At 35.2% G+C, this 13,597-nt stretch overlaps 3 protein-coding genes across 5 annotated transcripts; all 3 read right to left on the reverse strand.

Moving 5' to 3' along the window:
• Window positions 1-561: 561 nt before the first annotated feature.
• LOC137737513 (AMSH-like ubiquitin thioesterase 3) lies at window positions 562-4,712 on the reverse strand. Of its 2 annotated transcripts, XM_068477020.1 has the most exons (14): window positions 4,499-4,712; window positions 3,989-4,053; window positions 3,823-3,898; window positions 3,523-3,720; window positions 3,227-3,324; window positions 3,034-3,139; window positions 2,911-2,957; window positions 2,420-2,723; window positions 2,173-2,262; window positions 2,017-2,079; window positions 1,609-1,683; window positions 1,449-1,511; window positions 1,093-1,145; window positions 562-1,000 (listed from the first exon to the last, which is right to left on the reverse strand). In XM_068477020.1, the coding sequence occupies exons 1-14, from the start codon at window positions 4,595-4,597 to the stop codon at window positions 826-828; spliced, it is 1,512 nt and encodes a 503-aa protein (XP_068333121.1). In that variant the 5' UTR covers window positions 4,598-4,712; the 3' UTR covers window positions 562-825. The 2 variants fall into 2 exon arrangements, with proteins under 2 accessions (XP_068333121.1, XP_068333122.1); XM_068477021.1 differs by lacking the exons at window positions 562-1,000; window positions 1,093-1,145 and adding an exon at window positions 1,155-1,372.
• Window positions 4,713-5,914: 1,202 nt separating this feature from the next.
• LOC137736519 (uncharacterized) lies at window positions 5,915-7,361 on the reverse strand. The gene is made up of 4 exons (XM_068475780.1): window positions 7,177-7,361; window positions 6,955-7,073; window positions 6,413-6,638; window positions 5,915-6,290 (listed from the first exon to the last, which is right to left on the reverse strand). The coding sequence occupies exons 1-4, from the start codon at window positions 7,250-7,252 to the stop codon at window positions 6,172-6,174; spliced, it is 540 nt and encodes a 179-aa protein (XP_068331881.1). The 5' UTR covers window positions 7,253-7,361; the 3' UTR covers window positions 5,915-6,171.
• Window positions 7,362-8,641: 1,280 nt separating this feature from the next.
• Window positions 8,642-12,740, reverse strand: LOC137737341 (uncharacterized). Of its 2 annotated transcripts, none has more exons than XM_068476790.1 (7): window positions 12,632-12,740; window positions 12,263-12,323; window positions 9,563-9,622; window positions 9,403-9,450; window positions 9,237-9,299; window positions 8,920-8,990; window positions 8,642-8,801 (listed from the first exon to the last, which is right to left on the reverse strand). In XM_068476790.1, exons 2-6 carry the CDS (start codon window positions 12,311-12,313, stop codon window positions 8,931-8,933), a joined length of 282 nt encoding a protein of 93 aa, XP_068332891.1. In that variant the 5' UTR covers window positions 12,314-12,323; window positions 12,632-12,740; the 3' UTR covers window positions 8,642-8,801; window positions 8,920-8,930. The 2 variants fall into 2 exon arrangements, with proteins under 2 accessions (XP_068332891.1, XP_068332892.1); XM_068476791.1 differs by lacking the exon at window positions 12,632-12,740 and adding an exon at window positions 12,483-12,567.
• Window positions 12,741-13,597: the final 857 nt, after the last annotated feature.

The raw sequence follows: 13,597 nt of genomic DNA on the forward strand, positions 1-13,597 counted from the left end.
ATTAAAAGGATGTGTACGAAAAATTCACCCACCCCAATTTTTAGGGCTGTACAGTGGGTTGTGAATGGAGATATACCAAATGTTGGGTACTTGCCTAATGGGTCGGGCCGGGAACCATACCTATTGGACAAAGATTAGCACCTTGGTCTATAGCCTATAGGCGTGGCTCTCCTCAAATATGGCAGCTCTCCTTTTTCCTGCAAGTAAATGTAGGCCGTTTTCCATCGGGTAAGAGCGAAGTTGAATCTGGTAGATATGAGCGCACAAACAGGGAAAAAGGAAGCAGGGATGCTTTCTTTTATGGCCCGTTTACGTAACTGTAATCAAAACATAAAGAATTGAATTGAAGATGAATTGAATTGAGCAAAATTGAGAATCGATTTCTTGTTAAAGTTGTTTACTTAAATATTTTGGAATCGGAATATGAATGAAACTAAATTCATATAAATTGTTTACAAGTGAATCGGAAAAGAAATCAATATGATTACTAAAACGCCTTTATTCGTTTTAGAAGTTAAGATCAAGAGACATACTTTTAACAAATATTTTTACATTTTTTAGCCTGTAGATGTCCATCTCCATTTGTATTTGTTTGCACCGCCATCGCTGTCGGAGCTCACCACGAGGTGAGAAAGATGAATTTACAAAATGAGCTGTGCTATATTTCCACTAAAATGAGTTGTGCCATATTTCCATCAAATTTCGTATTTAGAAACCACTTGAATTTACAATATAATTACTGATGAAGAGATAATTACTGTTCCGTTTACATATTTACCAAAGTTCATCTCAATTTTCATGTTTAAGAGGTAAAATGTGAAAATCTCACCGCAGATCGACAACATCAATCCTCAAATTGGAGTTTATAAACACATGAGAACAATGCTCATAAATCGGGGTTCCATCTGAGGACTCTTCATGAGGATGGAACCCACGCTGATCACAATTACGAATTGCTGATACACCACCTGGGTCAGATAGATGAAATATGCCGTGTGGACTGCGATAACATGGGAAACAACTTAGCATGCTGATTATATTATATAATAAAATGATATATTATCAATTTCGTCGACAGTTAAACAAACCCACCTGGATGTATCTGTTGGAGCCATGACGATTGCAATTGCTTCTGGTAGCATAATCTGAAACAAAAACAACCATAGCGACCCTGTTATATGAAGTGCAATGAAACCTTGGAGAACACGGACAAATAACCAAAGTATATCTAATAATGTAACAAATCCTTCACGGTAGAGACTGTATTTCGACAAAAAGAACTAAAGCCACGAGGAAATTTAAAAAGTACAGATTGAAGTCCAGAAAATAAATATTACCAAAGAGTGAGGACCGGTTTAGGGAAAGGGGACGCCTAGACTGTCGTGAGCCTATTATTCATAAAAAAAAAATAAAAAAAATACAGTAAAGGAAAGGTGATTGCTTTTTACCTGGTATGAGTAATGAGTGTGCAGATCAACCGATGACATGAAACAGGTCTGTGATGGGTGTGTCTGGTGCATCACATGGATACGAAAGTCAAAATAATGAGTACATGTACAAGAGCAATAACTAATGCACATTGAAGCCACTGAAGCTATTGACACTTACATGAATCCACCCAAGTTGAAAAAGAGATAATCTGTCTTGAACCTCAAATATTTCTTCCTCATTCAATGTTTGGCACTGAACATGAAACAAAGATAATGAATGCTGTTGATAGAAATAGACAAACACACTATTAAGAAGACACATAAAATTGGGAGATCAGTCAAGATACTCAACACACTGAGTTTACATAAAAATGCTTATTTGATTCTAAATGATAAGTTATCCATAAATGGGATGAGTATCTCGAGCAAAAGGTCATCTAATTTATTTGGTATATGGTTTGCAGCTCCACATGTAGAAAAAAAAAACATGACAATTTAACCATCTAATGATCTCAAGAAGAAAATTTTGGTATGACAACCAGAATATGGAAAGGCAAACCACAAGTTAACATGTGATGTATCCTACCGAATCAGAGGTCGACTCTTGCTTTGGGACTATTAGCGTGGTGATATGGAAAACCTTGTTTTTCTGCAGCCACAGAAGAAAAAATGAAACACTGAGAACCCAAAGGAATCAAATTATGTTAGTTTTCTCACAACGAAAACACCATTATATTCTTACCAATGCACCAGCAAGAATACCACATGTCTCCAAGTTTTTATCTGTATTCGCCCTAGCCAATCTCAAGAAATCGTCCATCAATTTTACTGGCTGCAAAACAAATTAAATGCCACCAGCATCACATTAAAAAATAATACGGAGCCTTCACCATTAGAAGCAAGAAAAATAATTTCTCAAGGATTGTAATTCGGCAAGAGAAAGATCAGGTGTTTCCATTTATAAGAAGGATCGAGAATAGGAAGCTTACAACGTGTAAATGTTGATATGAACTAGAACTTGGCATCCCATCCAGAGACGGTTTTGCAGGTCCTGGCCTTGGATCTGCCACTTTTGATGGAGGAATTGGAGTATATTCCTGCTGCACTCGAGCAAGTACAGGAGGAGGAGAAGGCTGATGGATGACCAACTCAAAAGGATCTTCCCTTGCTTCATTAATCAATGAAGGACTTGATTCCTGAGAAGGACGTGGCCATGCTCCATCATCCAAGGAGAGCACCGACTCCATTGTAGATTTAATTCCTCCTGGATCACCATCTTGTACCTGATTCAGGCTATAACCATGAATGACATGAAATTCACTATGTTAGAAGCAACTAAAATTAGTAGGAAATTTCTTCGAAGTCAATCAAGCAAGCTTTGATAATATACATACTGAAAAGGAAGCAAAACATGGAAATAAATGTGGAAAAGAATCACAGTTACAAGGTTTAGACAAGAAGTATTGCATGAAAAACTCACTCTGAAATATTATTAGCGATTAAGTCAGTACTGCTTGGATATTGAACCTGCATAGCAAATAAGTTAATCAAGTTCTGCTAGCTCAGGAATAAAAATACTTTGAAACTGCACTTAACAATTTACCTTAACCTTTGCACTAGGTCCTAGCCACTGGCCCTGAAGACCATTTGGACCCAAAAATGAGTGTCTAGACAAAGTTTCTTTATTCGGAAGAGGTAGATTAAAAGATCTGCAAATTCAAGAAATTGTTGTCATAGTTCAGATTATTGCCTATGGATATCAGTATACTATACACAGCTAGAAGAAATACACTCACAGCTTCTGGAACTGCTTGTCAATTTGTGTAGTATTTGTTGAAATCTGTGAATAATTGTTTTTATACTTCCACGACGACTGAGATGTCAAGTTACCAGGCTGGACATGAAAATAGGGAAGTAATTTAGTATATTATCCATAGTCTTCCAACAAACTTCAGATAAACTAAAAATACTCCATGCAGGCACAACAAGGTTATGACAAATCTTATAAGTGCTTTACAACCCAATGAAGTCAATGACTAGATAATGAGAACCAACAGAACTAATCCCATAATATCGATGAAGCATTCAGCACCTGCTTAGTGCTTAGGCTCAATGATTTATTGTTCACAGGAGGCCATTCTAAAGAAGACGTTGCCAAACCATTTGAAGCGCCTTCTAGGCTTTCATGTTGAGGTAGTTGAGCAACTGCATGAGCCTCGTTAAGTTTGCTCACTAGGCGCTGGGCTTCCGCCTTTAAAGATTCAAGTTCATCTAGTACATCTAAAAGTTTCTGCAATGATGAAACGACAGCCAAATCAGAACAGGCTGAAGCACATTGAACATGCAAGAAGTAGTAAATTAAAAACTATCTAAAAGAACTTGCATACTTTACCTTCCTATATAGAGTTTTCTCTCTTGGAGGATACGTCGGGTAGTCTCGATGACATGGTATAGTTTCAGACACCAAACTGTAAAATTTTACAATAAGGTTACAAATCTCAATTATTCTATAACTATCAATCCCACAAAATGGGATCATAATAACACTTTCTACGTACCTTGAGAATCGTAGAAGTATGACGTACAAATCTAGGATGTTTTTCTCCTCCCGGTAAATATTAGCCTGAGCATTTGAAGAGTACATTTAGAAAACAAAAACAAAAAAACTGACAATTTTATACACACTTTGCAGGATACTCATCAAAATACTAGATTAATACATAGCATTGCCATATTATGTCATAAATTCCTAATTAGTTAGGATTAAACAATTATTTTCTAAACACAAAACTTACTGTTTCCAAATTTCATACAGAACTCAGCTTCAATGTGAAAATTAGAATTCAAACTCAATTTTTAGGGTGATTGGGGAGCCTTAGCGCTGATAAAATAAAAAATAAAAAACCCTTAAACAGCTAATTTCAATTAGAAGTATAAAATTTGGCACCCAAATGAAGTTCTAAGTAGGTAATTAGCATTTATCTATCAAATTTAAACCCTAATTACTCTAGAACTGAATACAATGAAATCAAAATAGAATCAAAGAGAGAGGAAAATCAAAAGGTAACCTGTTTGAGGAGATTATCGGCGATTCGGAAGTAAAATCGGAGAGGATAGCGATTATCGACCTCGACTCGCCGAGCCATCGAATTGATGCTGATCTTCATCTTCTCCGGCGACGAATGCCAGTTGGTCTCGCGGTATAGGGCGCAGTGCTTCAGGGAGAGAAAGGGAGGATCAATGTTCTCAACTTCTGAGCCCAGCCAAAACTCGGTCGTTTTGCGTGGAGAATGGTCTTTTAATTTTTTTTTTATGTCGACATGGTGAGGTTACAGAGGTACGGAATGGCTTTGGTTAGGTACAGTGCTGGACCGACCTCTCTTCGGGGAGATATTTGTAACCTACGTAGAATTATACCCTCGTTTATGATAATTTTTGTGTTCGACAATTATATCAGGGAGATTGTTTGACCCACTTATAAAATAATGAGCATTTAGGTAGCACTTGATCTTATGTTTGTATTGTTGTACTTTTATACGTAAGCGGAAATGATTCTAATAAAAATATTAAATATCAACGTTATAGGTAAAAATGAAGATTCAAACGGATGAAGGAGGGCAAGATATTTTACTAAACAAATAGAGTTTACAAAGGAGTGTTTAACTCTCACAATTCAAATCTCATAAATTACAAATCATAAACCAAATGAAATCTAAAACAAACAGAGAAGTTCTCCCAAATTATTCTCTAACTCTCAAACTCACAAATTAACTCTTCCCAATGTCAAACAAATGAGCCATGAATTTGCCACACGCTCATCACTCCAAACGGTAACCTCCGCTCCAAAACCAAAAGAGAGAAAAATCTTTAAACCAATGGTGATGACACACAAAATAAACCAAACCCTAAGATCCTGTATATAATGCCTAGAACTTAAGTTACAATGAGAATCCTAATCCTAATTGAAATGAAATCCAAATCCTAATAAGCAAGGAAATCAAACTCTTTTTCTCATCAAATGAGTAAATTATCGAAACTTATCCACCAAACAAAGAATCCAACCAAGAGAACTAAAACTCAGCCCATACAGGTGGGCAAATATAACAAGATAAAAATGGCCAATTAGCTGGAATGATCAATTTTTAAGATTTGGCTGAAAAAATAATCAGTTTTTAAATGTCATCATTATATCATAATTGTATAGTCATTATGTTATAATTGTATCATCAGTGTATGATCAAATATGACATGGTTACTAAAACTGATCATTCAAGTACAGCGAAACTACTTTATATGCGGAACTATTGTCATGCTTGTACATTCAAGGGTGTGCACTGTGTCGTCTTTGTACTTGGTCATCGTTTTTCAAACTGGTGCCTTCAAATCAAAGTTTAATCTTACAGTCGTTCGCCCTTCTTTTGTCTTTGGCCAAACGAAAAAAGAACTAGGGATAGAAACAACATATAATCTCTAATACATAAATAAACGCTCTTAATCACTTGAGCTATAAGTGTCTTGAAATCTTATATTCATTCTGAAAACACACTTTTACAATAGTTATTATATATTGATTATCTCCTGATTTTGTTTTACTACTACAGTCTGAATAACGCCAACCCCACTCAGTAGAAAAAGACTTTGTTGTTGTTGTTACTATAGTCTGAATGACACCACTATATATTATACGTTTGCATATACATGGCTATGGGAATTAATTTTATGGCATCATACATATTAGAATTTAGAACAGTAATCCATTCCCCACAATCATCAGCACAATCCCAATCAGAATCTGGTTTGCAGCCTTGTATGCATTGCTTCCTTCAGCTCTGATGATGTGTTCATTCACGTCGAATTTACCTGGGAAAAATGCAATTTAATGACAGATTATACAAGTCACAACTGACATTTACTTAACCAAAACAAAATATATAATCTCTTCACACTACCATGACTTAGTACAAATTAAATCAAAGGGTTACCTCTTTCTTCGCCGTGGCCACATCCGGCATGAATCGTGTCTCGAATGTCTTGAATTGTGGCCTTGTTGTAAAACAGGAAATTGGTCATGATGTTATCAATACAATCGAGCACAAGCTGTGTCTCCGTCATGCAAGGACCATTGCAGTATTCATCAGTTTTTTCTGCAGGCACCTTCAGATCTCCACTCTCATTCAATCTGTAAGACTCTTCACAGCTGCTGTATACCTGAAATTTTCTCCAAACCATTACATATATTTCCATTACAATTGTGTTTACGTCTTCAAATGAATATTTTATTCCCAATGAACTTATTTTCCTAAAGTCTCACATGTACGTAAACATTCAGAAATGAATATTCTATTAAGTAACGGTGTGCATGAGTATTGTCAAAAGTGGATCTATAACGTGTTTGTATATTTTGTGAGCAACAATGGTACCTAACGCATTACGGATAGAATATTGACAGAACGTTAGCTCCATAGACGGACTAATCAAATTTGAATATAGTATGTGCTATCAACTGAATGATGGTGTGACTTACATATTTATCATTGAAACACAGCAAGGCCTTGGCAACAATTTGACCTGGATCCTGGTGTTCAGTGCCAGTGCCCTTTTCTGGTTCATCACCTCTTTCAGGTGTATATTCATCTGCCATCCCTGCAAAAATTTATGCACCAAAAAAAGTTCCACTTAATATTTTATTAGAAAATTAAGAATACGAAGTAGGATCCAATATTAGGTTTCTATGTCACATACAGACCTGTTCTGCAGCAGAAAAGAGAGATGCAGAAGAAAGCTGCAGCTAAAACTGAGAGTTGGGTCATCGTTAATGCCATGACAGAAGCTTGCAAACTACAGCAACTATCTCGGGAGAGAAATATAGCTACAGTTGGAGCTAAATCGAAATGTATACCGATGGAGCGTTACCGACCCCTAGCAATATAATGGGAGGTTCTAAATACCCAAATTTAATATGAAGAACCTGGCGTACCAATCTACTTTTCTTGACTGAATTAAACATAAACCACATTTCAGTCTGTGATTTGCCTAAATTCTCTCATATACATGCATTGATAGTCACCTTGAACAAACATAAGAAAGTAATTTCTGTGGATGGGAAAATTTGGTAAAAGTAGAAGTTGGTGGATTTTAATTGGGAAAGAGGAAAACCGATTGATGGGGTTAAAGTGGTAAAGAATTTGGAGGAATGCCGAGGACTAGAAGAAAGAGAGCAGTTGGAGTGCAAGTCACCAACTTCCACTTGCTGAGAAATTTTTCTAGAGAGTGAAAAATCAAACCTAAAAATTTGCATGAGCATTGTACAATTGTATACCTTGCAAGTAAAGATGGTGTACAATTAGAAAGAAAATTGAGAGTTTGAGTTTGGTTCATGGCCTAGGCAATACCACAAGATAGTGTGACATATGGCATGGTATTGGTGGCTACGGCACATTTTTTTCTCTTTCAAATGTGGAAAATTGAATGTGTTTTTGTTTTTACTACATTTTCACTTTTCTTTTATCCTGAAGATATGAATTTCTTGCAACCAAAGAAAATTGCACTTTAGAAAGGTAAATTATACTTTGCATCCATTTGATTTAGGACACAATTTGGTCCATATGCGATAAAAATTTATATAAAATAACATTAAGTTACAAATTGGAACACCATGTCTCTTATGCGTCTATCACATAATTATATAGTTTGAAATAAAAAGCTATGGTGTAACAATAACTTAACGGTTATTTTATATTCTCGTGTTTATAAGAGCTCATTTCACCTATTTTTTTCTTTACATGGAAACCGGATTTTATGTCTAAAAGCCATTTTTCATCCCCTTTTTTTGGCTATTTCTAGAAGGTTAAAGTTTTCTTTGAAGAAAGATCTTGTTTGTTGTCCATGTGGCATATATCCGTATATTAATCTGCGTTCATCAATCCAGCATCTCTGTAAACAAAAGCGAACTTGAGTGTTACGTCAAAATTAAAAATGGTTAACTTGACAGTTGATTGACAGAGAAGGCTTAAAGGTGTCTGGATGTTTTGCAACTTCTTTGCCAATTTTTTAAGGACATGGATCAAACCGTTGTGTGCCCTAGCGGTTGAGGCAACTGTTGTCTAATATAATTATATAAGTCTTTCATATAAAGTCCCAGTTTTGGTTATGGATTCAACTCAAGATGGAATCACAAAACGAACTGCGAAATTAATAGAGAAGAGCAAACTTTAGAGAGAACTACTCTTATTAAAAATAAAAATAAAAAGCTAACTGACAATTATTACATTCAGCCAATTTCGATGCTTAATTATATATATAGAGCTTTGTCATCAACATTAATCCTCTCAAACAACAAACTACTTTGAGTCCTCGACGACTCTATGCTCCCTGCAACATCATAAACCAAAGATAATAAAACATTAAAAGGAAATTAATTAGCATTATTCAATATAGTTAACATACTACGAATAATGATGAATAATTGCATATATATATATGAACTTACAAGGCTGTATATCATTCATGGCCAGATGTACAAGCAGGTCTCCTTGGGGGGAGCTGCTGGTGTGGAGTTCTCTGCATATTGTCACGTTAATTGGGTTTGTTATTCCAAGCGAGTTAAATTTTTGAAACGAGAACAATTCTTAATTAAACATTGACATTTTGTCAGGAATTAGATGTTGTTTTGCCCCCTGAACTATCAAGATAGGGTTTTCGTGATGTGGGACTTGTCGTCAGATTTCAAAAACTTCATCCAAATTGACGTTAAAAATTGTCGCATGCCTGAAAGTAATGCACTTATGTGCAGTTATAATTCTATACCTGGAGCTTTGGTTGTAAGGTCTCCACTGCTGCTGTTGATTTTGGATTCACCCCTGCACCTTGCTGTTACAAATCCATGAATTAATGGAATTTTTTTATTTATTTACAAAATGAGTAAAAAGTAAAGGAGTTTAACTTTCATTTTTTTAGTAGGGGTTAATAATACCTTGCAGAGTGCCCAATCTGCTGAATCAAAGAAGGCACGTTCATGATCCTGCATGCATACATGCACACACACAAATTAGGGTTTTGTTAGATGGGTTTAATGGAATATAACAGAAAAACAAAACTGACTGATGAACTCTTTGAAGAGGTAATCAATTTACCTTTGAAATCAAAGGCTTCTTCTTTGGCGCAAGTCCTCCATATTTGTTGGCAGCTGCTGACTGTAATTAAAACGGAAAAACAAACTGATAGTCAATGCACCAAGTATTGAACGCCTGTATTTGTATGGCTAAAACTTTGACAGCCTCAATGTGGCTATTCAAGTCTAATCATTTCATACACCAGAGTATTTTAAGAAAACCGTAAATTGGGAACGAAGATGAACACAATGATGATATCATAAGCGTGAAGTTCTATGACTCGGGACTACTAAGTGAATTGTGGAAGAACTTTTCCTCAATCTTGAGGAGCCAAGAGAACTTCCTCTTCAACTCACTTAGTGGCTGATTCACAGAACTTTGTGTTTATGATCGGAACCACCACTCTGTAAATATCATCACTACAAAAAATAAATTAAAACAAAGCTTGTGTGGTCAATCATTGTAGCAAATAGAGGAACACTTCGTAATTCATTTACCGGATCCACCCATTTGTTCAAAATTTGATACAATTTGATGACCAAATGGTCACATATTTATTTAATTTTTTACATAGTTGATATTTACATATTAATTTATAATACGAGCAATTTCGATTATAATATCTAAACATGAAGTTTTACAAGGGGATTGTATTCAATTGGAAATTTGAGAGATTTTAATGGATTTTTATAGAGTTTAACTAGTTTGTAGAGATTCTATCTAAAATTTTGATTTAATTCCCTTAAAATTTCATGGGAATGTGTGAAATTTATGAATGCTTAAAATACATTACAAAATCTTTCTAATTCCCACTAATTCATCAACTTTTCCAAATTCTTTAAATTCTAATTTCTAATTGAATACAGCTGAAATATTATAAAGTTCTTTAAAATTTTAATTGAATACATTCGGATTTCTAAAAATTTTAATAAACTATCTTAAAATCCTGATTGTGTACCCATTAAATTTTAGAGAGTCACTTAAAATCCTAATTGAATACCCTATATTCATTAAAAAAAACAGCTAAATAGTGAGTTGGAGAGTAAATCGTCTTGTTTATGAGGGGATAGGATCGTCTCCGGAGCATACCCATCCGGATCCTTCTTCTTTACAGTCCAAGTCGGCATCCTTGCTTCCCCGGAGTTGGCGTGGTGGCTTCCCCGGCGCTGGTAACCAGCAACGTCATAGTCGTCTGGAACGACGAACTCCGCTCGTCATTCTGAAAAATAGAATGCGTAGAAGTTCCCCAGAAACAAGCAGAAAAAATGAAGAAGAAGAAGATTGAAGAACGAGAGGAAGCACAAGCAAAACTGAAGAGATGAAAGAAGAAGAAGAAGAAAGATCCGGAGGATCCGGAGAGGATCCTATCCCGTTTATGAGAGCCAAGTTAATACCTTTAAAAATTGGTGAAAAGTAATCAATACAAGACGTGTATGTATTTTAACAAGGGAAAGTCAGCCGCAGCAACAGCAGCTGGGGATGAGGGATGTTGGTAGTCTACGTTAGTGCCCATAGTTGTAAGTTGCAACCACCGTACCTTCTGCCGACATTTCGCATAGGGATGACATATTCTCCTATCGTGTCAAGATACTAGCCGTTACTTGATAATATCCTAAATGTCGGTCCCATTTCAATTTTTCACTCTCCGAATTCACTTTGTGGGAATCTTAGAAATTCCTACATTCTAACCGTTTATCGTATATCATGCGGTTAACTTTTTTCAGATATTATTTGTGTTTAATTTTAAATAAAAAAAATCAAATGATTTCTAACCGCATGATACACGATGAATGGCTAAGATGTTGAGATCTTCTTACTCATGTTTAAAACCTCAACAACCACTTACTTATATGGTCTAGTTATATTCTTCTTCACTTGTAAGTGAGAGGCCTTAGGTTCGATTTTCCCCAAAGATAAATTTGAATTATATTGTTGCTGACTCAATGTGAGGCTTAGATCACTCTCCTCCCCTTAGTGTAGATAATATCGAATATTTAAAAAAAAATATATATATATATATGTTCAATGAAAAGAAGAAACTATATGTAAAGCACAATGCTTAAAATTTCTTCGATAACGGTCAATATTTTCGTGGAAATATCAAAAAAATCAACAAAATATATGAAAAGGGGTGTGAAGTTTAAACTTCATCACATATTTGATATTTTTGACATATCGGTTAAATAGCAGTGAAATTCTTATATTTAGTATAAACCAATGTTTAACAATCTCTAAAGTTTCATTTTTAATTTTCATCATTTTCGTCGAAGACAACTGATATCAATTTTTAATATATTCATTGATATTTGTACAAATTTGTATATCAATATTTGCACCAATGTCGATATTTTAAACACCGATAACGCATGTGTGAAATGGCTAGTAAATTAATGAATTAAAAAGCTGCCACCAAAGGCCAAAAAAATAAATAATAAATAATAAATAAAATGCCACCAACTTTAATTGAAATAAAGAGGATGCGGAGCGTATGACCGTGACTCATGCGGTAAGGATTGCAGATACGGCCATCAAATTTCTTAATTAGACATTTGAACCGACACCATGAAAATAGTCTACGCCTCTACGGTGGTTAACTAATCACATCCTCTCTGAATTTCAAATTTTATTAGTTTTTGGGGCTTAATTAGTCTAAACTCAATAATTTAACAAATAATAAGTTGGAATTACGAATAAGAGAGAGAGATTAGGAGCAGATCTTACCTCATGGTCTTGGGCAGCGAAATAGTCTTGGCCTCTGTTGCAATCCTCCATCTCAGCTCTCCTGCAAGATCATTGATTCTAATCAATCTTGGGGACAAAATTAAGACCTAATCACCGATGAAAAGAAAAGGGGAGCAGAAGTTTGACATAAAAATTGAGAATTAAGACATGAGAGAGAGAGAGAGAGAGAGAGAAAGAGAGAGAGAGAGAGGTGGCTAACAAGAACAATGCAGCTGCAAATAGTAGCAGAAGTGTTGAAATGGGTTAGGAGTAGGTTAGTAATCTGTATATATATAATTACACACACACACACATAAGGACCAAAAAGAGGAAAGAAACTAAAAGAGAGAAATGGGATCTTGGCATTACCTTGTGGAAGAGCAAAGTGAGAGATGCAACAGAAATGTTGAGAGGACAAGTTGCAAAAGGAAATAAAGGGGAGGGAGAGAGAGAGAGAGAGAGAGAGATGAGGAATGAAGGTTGAGTGAGAGGGTAAGATAAGAATATAACTGTATTTATGTATATGTGTTGTATTTTAGTATTTAATTTTGATTGGAGAAAGCATACTTATGATATACAATGTAGAAAGTCCAAATTAACGAGATATTTTTCAATGTATTGAGAATACAGTTTAGTACACTAAATATCATTATACTAGTTGTCGAATACTTGAAAAACAAAATTTCAATCATTTGAATAATGACGCTTGGTATGCCAACTGTAATACTAGCACACTGAAAAATCTCTCTAAACTAACAAGATAAACTTAGCTATAATCATATCTTTGTTTGACCAAAACAAATAATTGCATATCTCTTCTCTCTTTCTCTTTCTTATTGTTGGGTAATTCATCACATATTATCAGACGACTCTCGTAATGTAACGGTACATAGTGGATGGAAATCCAAGATAAATATTTGATATGGTAAGTAGATAAAATGTTCGTAATAAAGCGTATAAGATAGCGTAGTTGAGGCTGAGGTTCATGGAATGTGAGCAAATTCTCAAATGCTATTGGGTTAGGGGCTGAGGTTCATGGAATGTGAGCAAATTCTCAAATGCTATTGGGTTAGGAGGGCTTTTAGGACACTCAGCAAATTCTCACCATTGGTTTTTGGTCCAGTCTAATTTCTAAGACAAAGAGTACATGTTCACAGGGGCCATTTACCTACTTTACTTACCGACAACCGCTGCAATTTTTGTTGTTTGTTTTCTTATGTGGATTTTGACATGCCATTGTTGCAGGGAATAAATAAGAAAGGGAGTAGCGACTGGCGGGAGAAAAACATGGGAGAGTTTTGTATGGTTTTGTCTTTTTAAATGGAAATATAGAAT

Source organism: Pyrus communis, chromosome 6, assembly GCF_963583255.1.
Source record: "Pyrus communis chromosome 6, drPyrComm1.1, whole genome shotgun sequence".
Lineage (NCBI taxonomy): Eukaryota > Viridiplantae > Streptophyta > Magnoliopsida > Rosales > Rosaceae > Pyrus > Pyrus communis.

Excerpts from the sequence above, each read along its gene's own strand:
- LOC137737513 (XM_068477020.1), bottom strand. The coding sequence starts at position 4,597 with ATGAAGATCAGCATCAATTCGATGGCTCGGCGAGTCGAGGTCGATAAT. Across the intron at positions 2,958-3,033 it reads GACCTAGTGCAAAGGTTAAG|GTTCAATATCCAAGCAGTAC; the intron begins GTAAATTGTTAA and ends TTTGCTATGCAG. Across the intron at positions 1,146-1,448 it reads ACACTCATTACTCATACCAG|ATTATGCTACCAGAAGCAAT; the intron begins GTAAAAAGCAAT and ends TTTTTGTTTCAG.
- LOC137736519 (XM_068475780.1), bottom strand. The coding sequence starts at position 7,252 with ATGGCATTAACGATGACCCAACTCTCAGTTTTAGCTGCAGCTTTCTTC. Across the intron at positions 6,639-6,954 it reads TGTGTTTCAATGATAAATAT|GTATACAGCAGCTGTGAAGA; the intron begins GTAAGTCACACC and ends AGAAAATTTCAG. Across the intron at positions 6,291-6,412 it reads TGGCCACGGCGAAGAAAGAG|GTAAATTCGACGTGAATGAA; the intron begins GTAACCCTTTGA and ends CATTTTTCCCAG.
- LOC137737341 (XM_068476790.1), bottom strand. The coding sequence starts at position 12,313 with ATGGAGGATTGCAACAGAGGCCAAGACTATTTCGCTGCCCAAGACCAT. Across the intron at positions 9,623-12,262 it reads TCGCTGCCCAAGACCATGAG|TCAGCAGCTGCCAACAAATA; the intron begins GTAAGATCTGCT and ends TTTTAATTACAG. Across the intron at positions 9,451-9,562 it reads AGAAGCCTTTGATTTCAAAG|GATCATGAACGTGCCTTCTT; the intron begins GTAAATTGATTA and ends GTATGCATGCAG.